Raw genomic sequence first — 20,206 nt, 5'->3', positions numbered from 1 at the left:
AATGACATGATATATATGGCTTTTTCATGATGAAAATTGCATATTGTATAAATTTTGTTATTACGCCCGTAAGCATTATTTCTCATCAAATTAAGTGTTTATTTTAATCGAATAAAATTTGCTTATCTTCTTCTTCTTTTTTTTTTTAAAAAAAAAAACAGAATCGAAATTTTGGATATTAGGTCAAAAAAAGTGATAAACCAGGATTTGGGATTTAAAAACACCAATTGAAACTTTAATAATTAATTAAATTACTGATTTTATATCGACAATTTGTGAGAATTAACATCTCTAGCTTCATAGAATATGACTTTGAGGTGCATACTTAATTATATCATGGAGTCGATATATTTTTGCATGGCACTCGTATCATATCCGAAGACGAGTATCTATACATTCATACACGCCACGTGCACACACACACAAATATATACACACACAAATATATATATATATATATATATATATATATATATATATATATATATATATATGTGTATAGTGGTAACATGTGATGCCATTAAATCTCATTACAAGCCATGTGAGTATACAGTTCCAAGCTCTACCTATAGCGTTGCATTGTGTCTGTCGTCGTGGTAAACCATTTCTATGTCGAAGGATGTTCTTGTCATTTCACAATGTCCCAATTCTTGTAAAACTTGCCTGAAATGTTTTCCTAAGACCAATGTTACATGCAAGAGGTGATTTAAGTTCCATGTTCTCAAGTCTCGATATAATGGTATTTTCGTCTAGGGTCAAATGTCAAGATTTGTCAAGAAAAAAACATTTGAAATACCTTTGTATTGTATTAATCGATGTGAATATGTATTAATAAACAAAAAAAAAAAAGACAACACCGAGTGCAAGATGAATGAATTTACTAAATTCTCTTTCAAAACATAGCACACACAACACGACACATGATCACAAATTTTTGTTGGGAACTCACCTTGCTAAGCTTTGCTGAGACTAAGGCTAGCTAGCCCTCTCGAATAGTGGCTTCACCGCTGTCCAAGATGGCCTAATCTATGGATAAATCTTTCTTAGATTGTCACGACTTTGCAAACGTACAACTCCTCGTAAACCTCGTCATGCATGTATCAATCGTTCTTTAACAAGGATAATTTTTGCACCAAACAATTCATATTTCAATAAACCAAATGCATCACGGCTTTAAAACACGTCACAAGAGATTGATATACGTTCATTTAAATGTCCAACATCTCTCATGTGGTTTGACGATATGAAATTTCGTCTAAGGACGGTAGGACCGAGTGCTTACCGCTTTAACAAAAGCTATAACTAGTGGTAACGGTGCAACTCAAATCTTTTAAACCGCACAGCAGCACAAGCACCATGGTTCGATCGCTCTACCAAGCAAGGACAATTATTGCACCCAACAATCTCCCTCCCAATAATTACACTCCTTGCAATCAATGGGAATCGAACCCATGACCTTGACTCTGATACTAATTGTAAGACCGAGTGCTTACCGCTTTATCAAAAGCTACAACAGTACAAACATCATGGTTCGATCGCTCTACCAAGCAAGGACAATTATTGCACCCAACAAGGACCTTACTTGCAACAACTCAAGAGAATCAAACATGTAACTTCGGAATAGTAGAATCAAACTTTTAACGTTTTGCTAAAAGTTATATATAGCTATTAATAATAATGTGACTTTAATATTTTAAATTGTACAACATCCAAACATCAAGTATCGATTGCCTTATTGACAAGAACAATTATTGAATCCGATGATGAATAAATCTTAATACTATCTGGCGCACATATTTGGAATAAGTATCATTATATTTGTTTTATTATGAATGATATCTAAAATGTGATTATATAATCAGATAAAAAGAAATAAACACTTTAATAAATTCAAAATATTTTTGAAAATATATGATATTACACCAAAAGACACAAAAATTAGTTAATATAATGCTCAGATGCTTTATAATATAGACAGTAACTAGACATAAGATGTTAGTCAAATTTTTTATTTTATTTTTTTTAATAACTTTTTTCTTATATTATGAGTTTTGTAATATCTCAAATACAAAAGACAATTTTCTATATAAAATAAACCTTATCTAATTCAACAAACTTTTGCGGTGGCAGCTATTTTATTAAATGTAGATGCATCGTGTGGCTATTTCCGAATAAATTCTTAATATTTTATCATATATTTCGTGCAAGGTAACGTTTGATTCTGTTTAGTTTAATATTTTTCGAGAAAATACTTTGTCTTAAATCATTTTCTTATGTCTTGTCTTGTCAACAAAATTAATTTTGATTTAATAAAGCCATTTATGTCGACGTGACATTTGATTATTTTATTTAAAGAATTAAAAGTTGGGAGGAGGGGGTATTCGTAATTACGTGGCATGTTTATAACTATATCAACTTACAGAATACCAATGTTGGTGCATATAATAAATTATATAATATTTTAAAAAATGTATTATAAAATTGACTTAAATAAAAAGATTAGTCTTAATCATCACTATCAACTATGATAATTTTATTATTTATTCAATTATTGGCTCTCATATTATTTATATTAATCAACTCAATATTGTATAGATAAAAAATTTACCACACTGAATCTCATTCGATTTCACAAATGTTTTAGCGTGAGAAAAAAAATTGAAAAAAAGTTTATTAAATATTAAGTAGATTTTTTGTGAAACAGTCTCTTGATCTGTGAGACGGATCAACTCTACCGATATTCACAATAAAAAGTAATATTCTTAACATACTCATCTCATAAAATATGACTCGTGTGATCATCTCACAGAAGTTTTTGTCTTTAATATTTAATTGTATCTAAAATAATTTGGCCTTCAAAGAAAAAAAGAAAAAAATTGAAAAAATGAAAATCATATGAATCACGTGTATTTGAATGTTCTAATTAATTTCTAAAAAAAATTGAAAATTAAAATTATATAGATCAATCCCATGCATCAATCTAAAAATTTTAATTTTCAATTTTTTTTAGAAATTAATTAGATCTTTCAAATACACGTGATTCATATGATTTTCATTTTTTCAATTTTTTTTATTTTTTCTAAAATAGATCAATCTCATGCATCAATCTAAAAATTCCCAACTATTTTATTATTATTATTTTTTGATAATGAAATTGTATTAAAACGAAAACTTTAAATCTTTAGATACAATTTCAGAAAAACAAGTAGGATAATCCCTACTAAACTTTTTCTAAGTTAGGGCACGTCGAACCAATTGATGTCCCGTTTCATTAGCCACATGTGTTGAATTGATATATCTCTTAACAACGAAAACCCGATCGAAAAATGTCCAATGTATGATATTGTTTTCTTATGCAAAAATTTGTGTAAAACGATCTCACGTGTCGTATTTTTGAGACGGATCTCTTATTTAGATCATCCATGAAAAAAATATTACTTTTTATGCTAAAAATATTACTTTTTATTGTGAATATAAGTAGGGTTGACCTGTCTCACAAATAAAGATTCATAAAACCGTCTCACAAAAGACATACTCTTCTTCTTAAACACCATTTATCAGTTTGATTCGATAATTAAATTGAACATGAGATTGTTAAACAAATTATATATTTTTTAATTCATTTTTATTTAATTTAATAATATAAAATTGAATCAATGAATTTTATGTATGTCTAAGGGCACCCACATTGGTATGTTAATGGGTGTTATTAACACCCATTAACATTAAAGCACCAATGTGGGTGGAGGTGTTATTAATTTTTTGTGCCAAGTCAGCAGAAAAATTCATCAGAATGAACGCCGTTAATCCGAAATTTGCGACGGTTTTTCAAAAACCGTCGCAAATTCAAAAGCGTCGCATCTTTCGAATTTCTTTAAAAAAAAATTGCAATCGGCGACGGTTTTTAAAAAACCGTCGCAAAATGGAATATGTAATTTTTTATTGATGTAATTCTCTTTTCAATTATCGTAATTCGTTTTCATTGTATTTTGTGGTATTTTTAAAGAGATTGTGTTGAATAATATTTCAAAAAAAAAAGATTCCAATTTTTTTTCGTTTCTTAATAATATTTTAATGAATATTGGAATGAAGTTATTTGTAAAATAATAATAGTACTTATTTTTAGTAATAGTTGTTGTAAAATTTTAAAAATATTAGAAAGATATTGAAATAATTAAAAATAAAAAATAAGTGAGTAAGTGGATAGTGGGACCCATAAATAATGAAAGTTGAAATTAAATGAATATGGGTGTGTGTTAATAATGGGGAAGTGTTAATGTAATGAATATGTGGCTCGTGGACCCCATCATTTTTGATGAGATGGAGAGTTATTAACATGGATTAATTCCGACGGATGCGGATGCCTAAACTCTACATATTAATTAATTGGAGTGGGAGTAAAGTTCACTCATAGTTCATAATTCGTCAAATGTAGGTTTAAATTACATTAACGATAGCCATTTATTTCTAAATATAAAGTTATTGGGCTAAAAATAATTAATTTAATTGACTATTGCTTCCAACTATATAATGACATGCATTGAATAATAATTAATTCGTTTTAATTGTAATTTATTGAATGGAAATTGACATTTACACATGCAATGTACCTAATCTCCAACATTTTGTCAACTGGAGTTTCTCAAAACCTCTACTTTTCTACTGTTATAACACGTTGTATAATATTGAAATTGGTTCATTTTTTAATATAAAATATATTTTCTTTCGAAATAGATCTTTTGTAAGACGATCTCACTAATCTTTATCTGTGAAACGGATCAATCATACCGATATTCACAATAAAAAGTAAAGTAATATTTTTTCATGGATGACCCAAATAAGAGATCTATCTCACAAAATACGATCCGTGAGACCGTTTCACACAAGTTTTTGCCAATAAGTAATTTTTTCTAGATATTTTTAATTACTAAAAACCGATACAATACCTTATATATTTATGCAAATTCTAAATTGATAATACCTTAATTTATATATTTAATCGATCTTTTCTAACCGATTAGGCACATTGTTTTTTGTTTTTGTTTTATCAAAATAATCTACATCAAGAGATGCGAACTAATCGGCTTAGATGGATCCGACTAAGAGAGAACCATAAATTCAAATGGGAGCTATTTTCTCCACAAAAACTTTCGTTACATCCATCATTATTAATTAATGCGTGAGAAATTACATTTATGATGATATTACTTGTACGATTTCCAAAGTGGAATCGCGATTCTATCAATGAAGCAATTCAATAAAACAACAACTAGTAACACATAGAAGCGGTCATAAACTAGAGAGTTTTGACCCATTTGAAAGATCGATTTAATGTAGTTGAAATAACTGAGTTTTCAGTGTTCGATCAAGTAAGGGAAACTCAATGTCCATTAATTAGCACCTTGTTTGTGTTAGTGCAAGATCAAAGACATTAGCAATGTCCCATTTTGATAACACGTCATCATTTTCGACACCACGCCAACATTCTAAAGAAAAATTTGTGAAATAAGCCAAAAATATAAAACATGTTAGTTATAAGACAAAAAATATAATCTTACACAGCCATATCGGCCGATTTATGTGAAACCGGTAAATTAAGGTTTGTTTCTGTATAATAGTAAAGCTTAAACGCTGGTGCTCTATTATTGATTCCAACTGTGGGAGTCCATTCTCTCGAACTTAAATTATTTATGCTACTTTTCGTTGGTTTTAAGCATATATATTTAGTGTATTAGGATTCTGCAGAGGCTTTTTTCTCATTATTTACATAACATAAGGCTTTTTTAATAGCCCACTGTACAAAAATGGGTCCACCCCATGTATTCGCTACAAGAGGACATCTTTGTGCTAAACCCATCAATAGCCCTTTCAATTTAAGTATGCCATGAGCTCTCAACGCTTTCCCATCCATCCTGTTAAATCTTTTAGTTTTGATAAGAAACAATAATTCATTGTATTAGTTATTCATGTATTTAAGTACTCGATCGTACTTCAAAAGATAAAAAACAGCACACTACCGGTGTTCAAAAGAAGGGTAAATGATCGCAAACTATTAAGTGTCTTTACCGATAAGTTACTCAACCATTGCACTAAACTAATATGTCACTCGATCGGACCGCTAAGAGATATACTAAAGTAATTTTCGATCAGACATAGTTAAAGATATTTGTGAAGGTCAACAGATGTGTCGATAGTTTAAAATAGAAATATTGCGCGTATCCTACGAATTCTCATCTTACATAAGGCAGTACATCAGTATGTAGTCTGGTAATTTTTTTTACAAAGAGGACTTTTAAAACACAAAACATGAAATACATTAAAGAGCATTTAATGAAAGGTACAACAAGTAACAATGATGTGTCTATATGGTCGGATTACAACACAAAGAGTCGTTGAATGGAATAAAAGACTCCAGTATTGTGTATAGAGAATGAAAGCAAGAACTCGACAAAAAAAGATACATTCGAAACAATAAATTCAAAAAGAAGTTTGGCATATTCAAAAATTTATGAGCACACTTCTCATATATATCATACACTGCTCACCAGCTCCTTCTTCAATATATTATCAGATCTACAATTATCAATCAAAGCTTGGAAACAACTAATCAACCGTTTCTGCAAGAGACAGTTCGAGGTATTGCAAAAATTTTTGAATCTTAGAATTGATTCTTTATTATATATGTGAAGTTTTTGTTGTTTGATCGAAAGTCTCAATAGCTCTAAAAGTTACTAAGAGTTTTTACTTAGACAGTCGATAAGACCTAAGAGTGAAGCAAGTTGTTACAAAAGATTTGTAAAATCAAAGTCTTCTAGTGAACTCCTTCTTAAGTGGAAGAAGATGATACGTAGGAAGATTTTACCTTTGAACTTCCATATATTATGTCATTTACACAAAGGTCTTCGACAAGAAAGTCGTTTCGATCCATCGTTCTTCAACTAGCTGCCGAATGGTGTTTATCGACGGAAAGACCACAAACAGGTAGCTCTTAGCATAACTCATTACCTTCTGGGTGGAATTGCCACAACATGGGAGTTCTTCTTAGCAAGAATTATTGCATTAGGATAATGGTACTCTATCGTATTTACTTATCTTGTTGATCATCTACATTTAAGTATAAAATAATCAAAGGAATCATCGGACCATTCTTCCGAACTATTTTTCCAGTCAACCTGATGTTATATTTGTTGTATGTCTGCATATTGGTTTTCAATCTGATCATAATCAATCACATTATTTAACTGCTAAAATAATACTTCAATATTTGAAAAGAACTCGGAATGTAAGCATCTGATATCCCAAATACCCATTTTTCAATTTAGTTGGGTGCTCATAAGACAACTCGATGAGACTAAGTATTTTTACTTTAAAAAACACAAGTGCAAGTGTTTAGGGGAAAATATCGAGTGGTTTTTTGAAAATATATAGTTTTTGCATTCTCAGTAATGATTCACAAAACCATTCAATGAGAGTAAGTTTTCTTACTTTAGAAACATATTAGGTCTTATTTATTTCTCTCAGTAATGCACGTGTTTAGGGGAAACACTAATTCAAAGAGCCTTATTGATAAGACAACTTTCAATCAGACTTGGAGCCTCGTTGATAGTCAGCACTCCCAACCTAACTGATCTTATCGTAACGTCCTTAATGTCTCATTTATTTTTTCTTATTAACCATTAAGGGCAACCAAACATTTAATTTTAAACGTATTTAATTTCAACATATATATCCCTATAAAATCATGGATTTTATATATATATATATATATATATATATATATATATATATATATATATATAATCATGGATTAGTTTATATTCCTATAAAATCATGGATTGGTTAAATAGCGTACATTTTATAATTTCCTACCATCACTTTCTTGTTTCTCTATTGATTTAATGGACTTGGTCGTTGTACAACTAGCTTAAATGATTGTTATTAATTCTTGCCCTATCTCCTACCATTGCTACATCTTACAAAAATACCATCGCTTCACTAATTCATTCAAACAACATTGATATATATTATACATTGTATTCGAATTCCAAGCATTGCAAAAAGTTACATCAACGCTAATTGTTCCTTCATTTTATTCTCCAAACATTTTATAATTACAGTACTTTTTGTACAATTTTTTATGCCAATCGAGTGGAGAATAACTATATACATCACAAATAAAATTAATCTGAAAAATAGACCCCTAAGCTCGTAGAGAAATAGTATAAACAAGTAAATAAAAAGTTTTTACGAAAAGTTCAGCTTTTTTTTTTTTATGATACATAATCGACAACAATAATTTTTGAGATGTTTAAAAATATTTTCTTTTGTATTTCTATCACCCTTAGAGAGTCATAGAGGTATATCAAAATTCGAAGGTTTCTCTCTTTTTTAAAAAATAAAAATAAAAATCGGTAATGCCATGTTCAAAGTAAAGAATAATATGAAAGAATCAACCATTTTTTAGCTTTAAAATATTTTCAACTGCATTCCCTGTGTCTCTCTCTCTTTTTTTTTTTTTTTTCTAACTTTAGCAAAAACTTATGTAAGACGGTCTCATAAGTCGTATTTTATGAAACACATATCTTATTTAGGTCATCAATGAAAAAATGTTACTTTTTTATTGTGAATATCGATAAGGTTGACCCGTTTCACAGATAAAGATTCGTGAGATCGTCTCACAAAAAACCTACTCAGTAACTTTATACCCATCACTTCTATATGCTTTTAAATTTCACTTTAGACACTTTTTTCCTTCAGTTTTTCTTTAATAATAATAATTTACCATTTTGAATTCAAAACTAGCTAGAGTCTCATATTCTTACCATTGTTAGCAAGAAAAGTATATTAATGTTGTCGATTCCTAGCGCTTTTGGTCTATGTCGAATTAAATGTCATACTTACATCGCTAGAAAACTACTAAAATGACCCGAAAATACAAATCGCATTTATTGCAGTGCCAAAACTTAGTAAACATCGTTCATAATTCATCGCTCCATTTAGCAGAAACGTAAAGCAGGAATTTAGGGAGGAGAAGAAGTAAAAAATGCAATAAAAGTAGTTATGAGGAATATGAAGTGAACTTTGGAAAAATATGAATTCTACTTTCATATATATATAGTCTTGTTGCTCACTTACCATGTACACCTCTGGGTCCACTAATAAGATGACACTAAATATTGGATGTACAATTTGGATATGCTTCATCATATCCAATAGATGAATATCACCGTATTGCATGGGTAGGAGGTGTGCTCGATCTAAATGTTTTTTTTTTTTTAAATTATTTTTCGAATGATTAACCGAGAGGATACTATAAATTATAAAACATTTTATAGATATTATTGAACTTTCCTCATACGGTAGATAAGCAAATATCAACTCATCACTTTCTTATTTCTCTTTTCATCGTCTCTTTGAAAATTGAAGGGTATTTTTTTGAGGTAAAAACTTGTGTGAGACGGTCTCACGGATCGTATTTTGTGAGACATATCTCTTATTTGAGTCATCCATTAAAAAAATATTACTTTTTATGTTAAGAGTATTAATTTTTATTGTGAATATCGATAAATTTGACTCGTCTTATAGATAAAGATTCGTGAGACCGTCTCACAAAAAACCTACTCTTTTTTCATGCTTTAAGATGGGATGTTTCAATGGCTTTTAATTTACAATTTCATGTTAAAAGCTTGAGCATCATCATCATCATCATCATCATTATTATTATTATTATTATTATTTATTTTTTGGTATGGGGCATTAATATATAATTGATTATTGTCTTAATATATTGTGAAGAAAAACAATTAATTTTTAAAAAAATTTACCCATCGATCTAAATAACTTTTTATTTATCAAATGATCACCCGAGACGATACTATTAATTTTAAAACATTTTATAGATGTTATTGAACTTTGCACAACTTTAATTATTAAATACATAAATTTTTATTTTTATATACTTTAAAATAGCATATATAAAATATTATTTAATTGCATCCTTTTAAGTAGTTTAATAATCAATTTTTTCCTTTGCAATTTCTGCCACACAAAAAAAAAAAAAAAAAACTCGTGCTTGTATTTTAATAAATTAAATATTTTTAGGCCAAAATAATTTCTTCAATAAGTGTAAATAATAATAAAAAAAAAAGTAAAATCCCATTATTCCAAACAGCCTCCATGTTACTTTTAGCCCAAATCGCCATCTCTAGCCACATGTACAGCACAAAATTTATCAAACATTTACACTTTATTATACTTTATATATATCTAAGCAAGTAACACAAAGAAGAGTAGGTCTTTTGTGAGATATTTTTACGAATATTTTATTTATGAGATTGGTCAATTCTGTCGATATTCACAATAAAAGTAATACTCTTAGCATAAAAAGTAATACTTTTTCATGAATAACCCAAATAAGATATCCGTCCACAAAATACAACATACGAGACCGTCTCACACAAGTTTTTGACCACAAAAAAAACAACCCCACAATATATGCAATTAGCTAATTAATCATTAGCATACTTACATTAAACAACAACCACTCATATTAACCATCCGGGAAACTCTATGCCCAACTGAGTTTAACAAAATATGCATAGCCCTCACATGAATTTCATTTGGGTTCATGCCGATGTAGCATAATCTGGTCCTAATCGTACTTTTCGGTGTGCATAGAGAATTTGATATTGATTTTTTTGTTTCGATATATTTTAAATTTTTTTTCTGTGTCATTTGAATTTTCTTTAGTAAATAATTATTTTAGACCCATAAAGTTTATTAAAAAAAATTGTCCCTTTAGCCTTGAATAATTCTTTATACCCCCACAATCATATTCTCACATAAGCCTTAAATTTAGTGCTATTAATTAGCATGATTATTAGTGGCATTAATTAGTTTATACCCAAAATTTCCTTTGATTAATTTTAGAAAGTCATAAAGAAAATTATTAATTTTTTTTTTTTTTTACTTTTTGACAATTATATATGTTACTTACACTAGAATCAAATACCAATAATATATACTTGTAGCATAAAATTGTAAATTCCAGGAAATCAAGTTTTTCTCAAGAAAACAGTTCTATGAGGGAAGCCTTAGACCATCTAACTTGTATATTCCTCAATTTTCATTGCTTTTCAAGTTTCAACTAAACACATTAGTAACTTGCAACGTTTGTCTTGTTTACAATAATAGTGATTCTATCTCAGAAATGCTGGAGAAATTACTCGAAACTGTATGCGGCACGTCGAGGGACGGTTCAAAGATTGAAAAGAAGAAGAAGAAGAAGATCAAAGGCACGGTTGTGTTGAAGAAAAAGAATGTGGTGGACTGCAGTGATGTTTGTGCTTCAGTTCTTGATAAAACTTATGAGATCTTTGGTAAAGCTGTGTCGTTTCATCTCATCAGTAGTACTCATGGTGACCCTGGTAATTTTGTTTCCTATAAATCTTTTGGCTTACAATATTATAAATTTTACATGTAAATTTTCTTTATATTTTTTTTACATGAATAGGAATATGAGATAGCTACATATATATTCAGGCTTCTTTGTTATGTTACAGTAGTGAGAAAATTACACAACCGTGTGGAAAAAAAAACAAGAGAACTATAGGGATTAATTCGTCGAAAAAATCGCATTATGCACATAGTTTTTGAGAAAATCACATAGGTTTCAATTCAATATCTTGTCCCTAGTTTTGCATAATATATAGGGTATGATTTAAGAACTAGAGTGGGGATATTATGGAGTAGAAATCTACTGTCATGAAATTTCATCTATTTTTTATATATAGTTTTATACGACGTTGGGTGATTAAATCTTGTAGCAAATGGAGGAAGAGGCAAGCTTGGGAAAGCAGCATATTTGGAGAAATGGGTGTCAAAAATAACTTCACTTTCAGCAGAATTCAACGTTACATTTCGTTGGGACATTGAAACTTTGGGAATTCCAGGTGCTCTTATCGTTAAAAATAATCTTTACAGCCAGTTTTACCTCAAGACTGTCGAATTACGTGATGTTCCTCAACATGGTACACTCCATTTTGTGTGCAATTCTTGGGTTTATCCAATGCGTCTGTATGAATACAACCGCGTGTTCTTCACAAATAAGGTATTTTGCTTGAATATATATCTTATATATATCGATGAATAATGTTGTGGTGATGAAGAAATGATAATTTAGTGCATTTTGAAGGGAACGACTACCCTTTTCATCCTACTATATTGGCCCAATAAATTCATTCATACACTGATCTGTTTTTCTTTTATTTTCAGACATATTTGCCAGGTGACACGCCGGAACCTCTTCGTTTATACAGAGACGAAGAACTGATCTATCTTCGTGGGACTGGTTCGGGCATGTTGAAGCCTTGGGAACGAGTATATGATTATGCATATTACAATGACTTAGGAAGTCCCGAAAAAGGGATAGATTATTCTCGCCCGGTGCTCGGTGGATCAAAGGAATACCCTTATCCGCGTAGAGGAAGAACTGGTCGACCACCAAACGAAAAAGGTCTGAAGTGTTGTTCTTTGCCATGTTTTGGGACTATGGCTTTTTGGTTTTACACAATACAATTCGGTGCAGCATTTACATTCCCCGTTGATATCTAGTTGCTTTCGCAGCTTAATGTATTTTGGGGGGTCTGGAACTGTTTCAACAAATTCTTATAAGTTCATCTGACATGCATTGCAGATCCCAACTCAGAAACCAGATTGCCTCTCCTGAGTTTAAACGTTTACGTCCCGAAAGATGAGAAGTTTAGCCAAGTGAAGTTATCTGATTTCATCGGCGATGCATTGAAATCCCTTGGTCAAGTGCTGATCCCGGAGATCAAATCCTTATTCGACAAAACTTTTAATGAGTTCGACACTTTCCAAGACGTGCTAAACCTATACGAAGGTGGGATCAAACTCCCTGATGGAGTTTCATTGCACAAAATCAGGAAACGCATCCCCTGGGAGCTGCTAAAAGAGCTCCTCCATTCGGATGGGGAGAGGTTCCTTAAGTTCCCTATGCCGGATGTAATCAAAGGTGTATTGATATCGCTTAACACTTAAAACAACATTCTTTCATCCTATTTTCTAGAATTTCATCTGATAAAAATCAGCAGCTGATTCTCTTGATTCTAATGCAGAGGATAGAACGGCTTGGAGAACTGATGAAGAGTTCGGGCGAGAAATGCTAGCTGGAGTGAACCCTGTGAACATACGACATCTCGAGGTTAAAGGGTGTTTTTGTATTCGAATGTATATTCAAACTGTGGTACAAGAAAACGCTCACAGTAGCGACGGTTTTAATAGCAACTGGTTATTTACATGCATAATAGTAAGTCCAGTTACAATAAAAACTTCTTACCCTTTTTATCATCCAGGAGTTTCCACCTACAAGCAAGCTAGATCCCCAAGTGTACGGTAACCAGCACAGTACTATGACAAGAGAGCACATAGAAAAACACATGCAAGGGTTAACAGTAGAACATGTAAATTCCTCGTGGATTTTAATTTCTCGAGCTGTATAACTTTTATGTCAACGATTCGCTGATTCCAGTTTGTTGATTTAAAACAGGCAATAGCTAGTAACAGATTGTTCATATTAGATCATCATGATGCAATGATGACTTATCTCAGACGGATTAATACAACGGCCACGAAAACTTACGCCACTCGAACTCTCCTACTGCTCCAAGAAAACGGCACTTTGAAGCCAATAGCAATTGAATTAAGCTTACCACATGAAAATGGAGACAAACAAGGTGCAGTAAGCCAAGTATTTACTCCTTGTCAGACTGGAGTCGAAGGCTCAATTTGGCAACTCGCTAAAGCTTACGCAGCAGTAAATGATTCGGGATACCATCAGTTGATAAGCCACTGGTAAGCTTGAAAACAAGAGAAAAATCTAGAAAATGAACGAGAAGGTATCAATGTTTTACTCGAATTGGGCTCAATCATGTTTTGTTTCAAACTGCAGGTTGAATACACATGCTGTGATCGAGCCATTTATAATTGCAACAAATCGACAGCTGAGCGTTCTTCACCCGATACACAAGATTCTGAAACCACATTTCCGTGATACAATGCATATAAACGCATTGGCACGGCAAATCTTGATCAATGCTGGTGGTGTGGTTGAGGCAACTGTTTTCCCAGCAAGATATGCCATGGAAATGTCTTCTGCTGTTTACAAGAATTGGAACTTCACTGAACAGGGACTTCCTGATGATCTTCTTAAAAGGTGAGTCATGTAGAACGACGGGTACCAATAGCTCACCCTCAAGTAAGATTATGAACGAACCACAAAGAGAATTGAATAATTCTCATTTTTCATATTCAAACTTGAGATCAAATTGTATTACAGCTCGTAGTTTATTCCAAATACGAAATATTTCCGGTTAAACTCACCACAAATAGCCAAGGAACTCATGCACGCATTCACATCGTCTCTTAATTAGAAATAAGCAAAAATGTGCATTTTTATTGATAAAGATCTTACTACTATACCACTATTGGTCTTGATTTCACTACAGAGGAATGGCGATAAAAGATTCAACCAAGCCCCACGGCCTTCGCCTCCTAATAGATGACTACCCTTATGCTGTTGATGGCCTAGACATCTGGTCAGCAATCGAAGCCTGGGTCGATAAATACTGTCGTTTATACTATCCCTCAAACGAAACAATTCAAGCAGACTTTGAGCTACAATCCTGGTGGACCGAGATACGTGAAGTTGGCCACGGAGACATAAAAAATGAGCAATGGTGGCCGAAACTACAGACGCAACAAGAACTGATCAAAACATGCTCAACCATAATTTGGATTGCTTCAGCCCTTCATGCAGCAGTAAATTTTGGGCAATATCCCTACGCTGGCTACCTCCCGAACCGTCCCACCGTGAGCCGACGCCTCATGCCAAAGCCAGGAACACACGAGTTCACAGAACTCGAATCAAATCCAGACTCGGCATTCTTGAAAACAATCACGGCCCAGTTCCAAACTCTTCTTGGTGTTTCTTTGATAGAAATCTTGTCGAGGCATTCCACGGATGAGATCTATCTCGGGCAGAGGGATGATCCAGAGTGGACAGATGATGATCGAGCAAGAAAAGCATTTCGAGAGTTCAGTTGTGCATTAATGGAGATTGAGAAGAGAATCTTGGAGAGGAATAATGGGAGGAGATTAAGGAATCGATGGGGTCCGGTTCGGCTGCCCTATACATTGTTGTATCCGAATACATCGGATGAAAGTAAGGAGGGTGGACTTGGTGTTAGGGGGATTCCTAATAGTATCACTATTTGAAGCTGAGTTGACTTTTAGATTTAGAAATTCTGGGGAAAATGACTTTGGCTTTTGAATTTTAGGATCATGTCTAGATTTGGATTGTAAGATGTTTATATATGGGTAAATCAACATTTTGTTCTTAAAAATTCACAAGCTTTCTCAAATTTAATATTTTCCTACACAACCGGTTTCAAAAAAACGTTAAGCTAAATATAGAATTATTTCAACTTTAGGAACAATGACATCCATATTTGGACATTTTGGGACACAATTAAACACTTTTTTCGTCCACATGAGTGTACAAGAATTCAACTCATGAATGAACTTGTCCCACTCTTTACCATACAATCTTATGTTAAAAGGAAAATGACTATGAAGCAAGCATGACAACTACATGTATTATGTTCCTTTAGTGCACAACAAAATTTGATTGCATCTTGCAATCAAACTCCAGAGGCTCCATCCTGAGTCAAGTTTGCTTCGAGTCGTAATAGTTCATAAGGAGAGCATGCATGATGTAAAATTGTAGATAGTTGAAAGATACTATTACTATCATCTATAACTTTTTGTCGTGTGGCACACGTTTTGTCCTAAATTTTACAAGCTAGCACTTCAAAACAAGGTAGGACATGCCGATCTAGTCAGATGCATGGAGTTGAACATATAATATGATTGAATGGAAGGAAGAAACCTTTAGTTTTTTGACAAATCGTATGTAAACTTAAAATTTTCCTATTAGAAGGTAGGTGATCATCTCGTCGCATTTACTGGATTAGCAGCTTATCTAAATTCTTCCCAGCCTATTACAGAGCATTTATTCAACTTGCATTCAAATTTCAAAGCCAGACAGAAGCAGAAAACAAGTACATTTTATGTATTTAAGGGAGTCGGCACTCGACAATGGACGAGAAATACATGATCCCAGGGTACAAAACATCAGATTTCACAGCAAGAAAATGGTCCACGATTAGTAGAATGGAGAACACTTTGTTCTTTAAGTAAAGGAAAAACTAATAAGCACAAAGGTGGGTAAATATTATACCCGTATGTAATCGATAAATCTTCCTTGTTTCGATCTCCGTGAAGAAAAATACTTCCTTTGGCAACACAATCACAATCTCCAATAAATGATTTTATCAAATCATTCAACAAAAAGTACCCGAGAACCAAGATTAAATCTTAACCAAAACCAGAGGATAGATTTCAATTCAAAAGTTGGCCTATTTTACAAGAGGAAATGACGTGCATTTGAATGGCGAATAGTCCTTTTTAAGAGACCAAATATTGGCACTGTATATCTCAAGAAGGCTGTTCTACATGAAAAGTACATCTCCATTAACAAAACTCAACCAAAGGTTTCAAGAATAGTAACGACTAGCGGAGACATATTGTTAGTTATCAAGGAATCAAAAAAACAATCTCTATTCATTCTTCCAAGCATACAAAAACAGAGAAAAACCAAGACCTGATGATTTAGATTCCCTGAAACTCTCCGAACAACTCCAGGAATACATAGATGAATCTGAAATCGAGGGGCTAGCCCACAACTTCTCAGCTGATGAACTAGTTTGAAACATGAACACAGCATTCCCTAAGCTCTGCCCGAAAAACCAATTATGAACATCCCAAAATACTTCAACCGGAAGCCCATCAACCAAGATCGTGTGATTCCCTCGGAATTTCCACTTCAGATGCTTGATCTGCATCACAGTTTTTGCATCAACACGAACGAAAAGGCACGGATCATCGCTCAAATTCATGTCATATTCAATTCTCAGGTCATGAATCCGCCCATTATCACAAAATTGTGCCTTAGTACCAAAAACCCTCTTCCCATAAATGTGTTCTCTCTTAGAAATGAAAATTGCACTAGAGAGGGAAAATTTTGCCCCAGTTTTCTGGAGCGCCTCCTTCTTCAGATCCCCAATAACCAGAACCATCTCCCCTTTACACACAACTGCAATATAATATCCCTCTGTTGGCTCAAGCCCAGATCCAAATTTTGCCAAAGAAAGATCCCAAAAAACTTCAAGTTTACTCGAATTCACTTCAAAAGACTTGGACCCTTTCTTCTTGGAGAACAGAGAAGATCTCACGTCTACTTTACATATGAAATTATTCGATACATCACCTATTTCAACACTAAGACATTGACCCATCAAGTTTTTGCCCCACATAATGCTGATTAAACAAGTTTTAGCAAACAATTTACATTTATAAATAGAGGTAACAGAATTCTGAGAGATTTTACTCGCCCCCACACTTGAGCAAGAAGCATCAGCAACTTGAACTCCATTTTCCCCAAAGCAAGACGGGAAATCCCTCATCTTTAGTACATTCAAGAAATTGCACGATTTGTTTGCAAAAATCTGATCTTTAACCCCCACTTTTCAACTTTAAGCCAAATTCAGCCGGAGAGATCGAAAAGCACAATGAAAAACTAAACAAAAACGAATAAATGGAAGTTAAAATGAATAACCAATGTCCAAACCAGCTTCATTATCAAACTTCACAGCTGAAAGCTCCCTTTTTTAAAACAAAAAAAAATTGTGAAAGGGAACTGTATTATAGAAGAACAAGAGAAAGATCTTGCATTTGAATGAACTAGCCATTGAATTTAAAATGCCAATAAATCAGCTGTTTTTTAATGGTAAGGACAAGTGAAGCTCAAGATTGGAGGCAATTTTTGCGGGTGAAAAATTAAAAACAGCAATCCAAAAAAAGAAAAAGCAGAGGACTAGAATCACTGTGATATATATCAGTAACAATTTGTTTTTATTCCAACAGAAAACCATATCCGAAGCGATGAGTTTTCATTTTCAACTTTACCTGTAAAAATTGTAAAGAAAATGATGGTCACATGATAAAGCACTCTGATTCCATGACAGCCTGCGTTAGTGATTGAGAGTATTAAAAAATGGAATCCAATAAAATAAAATTCGAAAATGGCTGCCAATGCCCAATGCCAATGTTAATGTTATGTATACGGGTTATTCTGCACAGGCATGTATGTGTATGATTTTTTTTATCATTATCGATTGATTAAATTGAAATTTGACAAATTATAATAGGAATAAATTGATATTTGAATCGTTTAAATAAAAAAAATTTAAAAAAAATGTGTGTTGAAATTTATAAAAACAAAAACAAAATTGTAATATTAGTATTATATAATGGAAAAGTTGGAAGAAAAATTTGGTATCCTTCTTAGATAGTTATTATCATTCTCTTCAATTTTAATAAAATAGAATAGATATGAAAAGCGGGAAAAAAAACACTCCCTCACATTTTTAGAATTTATGTCCATTTACTGTATTATATTACATTCTTCATAATCATACATACTTCTTCTCTTTTATTGTCTCAAATATATAGTTTAATATATGATTTAGTATTCACCCATGAAGCCTTTATTTTATTTAGATTTAGTAATTTAGAGTAAATCTTTCCGTATGCTAATCTATTTTTTATTTTAAAAAAAATCCATGTCTTCAAATATATCTAAAGATTTTAAAATTATTTCTATTTTGAAAAAAAAAAACATTTATTTATTCAAATGAAGCCCTTTTACAAATTGTTACAAGTATGTAAAAGTCTTTATAAAGTTAAAAAAATCGAACTATAAACAAAATATTTTAGAATTTGTGTCTTAAAATATTTTTAATAATTTTCCTCAAGAAATATATTTAATAAAATTTAAATACATATACACAAACAAAGGTAAACTTGAAAAATCAGTGAAACATTCCTGCCGGCCGGAATGCATATAAACTGACGTAAACTACAGAGAATGCATCATTAAAAAATAAAGAAGAATAAAATTTCATTCCAAAAATAATAAAAGTTTTGAAATTCTGACATCTCAGTAAAATAATCTAAAATATTTTAATGGTTCAATTCATTGGTATCTGAGCAGTCCATGAATTTATTATCGTTACTGGTTTCATGGTATTGGTTAAATAGCAGAATGCTGATCTATAAATGGCAAAATTTGGCCACTATATTGTCAATGGTCAAAAAGTAGCTTTTGTATATATCCAAACATTATAAGAACGAGCAAATTTTGTGAGACGAACTTTTTTTTTTATTTTATGTGGGATGTAAAATGTATTACTTTTCTTGATAATTATAGATATTCAGGAGTAAAAATTCGTGATCACGTTTCACAAGAAAAATACTATTCTCAAATATTTGTGTGTGATTATTTAAATTTATTTTGTTTTGTTATATTTATTATATAGCATTTCAAATTTCATGTAGAATCATGTCACATGTCATCTCTTCTACCCCTGCATAAATTAGTTTTATTTATAATATGACAAAAATTTGTGTGAGACGGTCTCACGGATCGTATTTTGTGAGACAGATCTCTTATTTGAGTCATCCATGAAAAAATATTACTTTTATGCTAAGATATTATTTTTTATTGTGCATATCGGTAGTGTTGACCCGTATCACAGATAAAGATTCGGGATACTTTCTCACAAGGGCCTACTCTTATAATATTATTTGGATTTAAAATAATTTTATGTATAAATTTTGAGATACTATAGTGAAATCTAGAATCTTAAAAATGATTTTATAATATTTTTCGATAACTAATCAAAAATATAATTATTTTAAATTGGAATTTTTGTTATTTTTAAAATTTAGGATCTCTAAAGATAAATTTTAAATCAAGGATGATGTTGTTATTTTATGAACAGATCAGGACACCGGGTTATGTTGCGTGTAATTTCATATTATCGAAAATATTCATTAAATAATTTTTCCATTTACTTTATAAAAAAGATAATCATTTTATTTTCATTTTTGTGGCCAACATATAAATAAAAAGTACTTGGAAAACAAAAGGATGTTTTGCAATGAAAGCAACCGGCTGCACTTTACAGCCCTTTTGCACTGTGCAATACTCCTCTTTAATAAATAT

General features: G+C 31.7%; 2 protein-coding genes across 4 annotated transcripts; one reads left to right on the top strand and one right to left on the bottom strand.

The window, feature by feature from the left end:
* Nucleotides 1-11,032: 11,032 nt before the first annotated feature.
* Nucleotides 11,033-15,403, top strand: LOC140827912 (probable linoleate 9S-lipoxygenase 5). 3 transcript variants are annotated; one of them, XM_073190857.1, is made up of 10 exons: nt 11,033-11,109; nt 11,208-11,426; nt 11,826-12,109; nt 12,274-12,514; nt 12,695-13,033; nt 13,137-13,222; nt 13,374-13,481; nt 13,568-13,872; nt 13,970-14,233; nt 14,526-15,402. In XM_073190857.1, the coding sequence occupies exons 2-10, from the start codon at nt 11,210-11,212 to the stop codon at nt 15,292-15,294; spliced, it is 2,613 nt and encodes an 870-aa protein (XP_073046958.1). In that variant the 5' UTR covers nt 11,033-11,109; nt 11,208-11,209; the 3' UTR covers nt 15,295-15,402. The 3 variants fall into 3 exon arrangements, with proteins under 3 accessions (XP_073046958.1, XP_073046957.1, XP_073046959.1); XM_073190856.1 differs by having other exon boundaries at nt 11,068-11,426; XM_073190858.1 differs by lacking the exon at nt 13,374-13,481 and having other exon boundaries at nt 11,068-11,426; nt 13,137-13,327; nt 14,526-15,403.
* Nucleotides 15,404-16,536: 1,133 nt separating this feature from the next.
* On the bottom strand, nt 16,537-18,171 carry LOC140827911 (uncharacterized). The gene has a single exon (XM_073190855.1). The coding sequence runs from the start codon at nt 17,601-17,603 to the stop codon at nt 16,698-16,700; it is 906 nt and encodes a 301-aa protein (XP_073046956.1). The 5' UTR covers nt 17,604-18,171; the 3' UTR covers nt 16,537-16,697.
* Nucleotides 18,172-20,206: the final 2,035 nt, after the last annotated feature.

This window comes from Primulina eburnea, chromosome 3, assembly GCF_022965805.1.
Source record: "Primulina eburnea isolate SZY01 chromosome 3, ASM2296580v1, whole genome shotgun sequence".
Taxonomy (NCBI): Eukaryota; Viridiplantae; Streptophyta; class Magnoliopsida; order Lamiales; family Gesneriaceae; genus Primulina; species Primulina eburnea.
The sequence above is the reverse complement of the archived record's forward strand: the minus strand, read 5'-3'. Positions and strand labels throughout refer to the sequence as shown.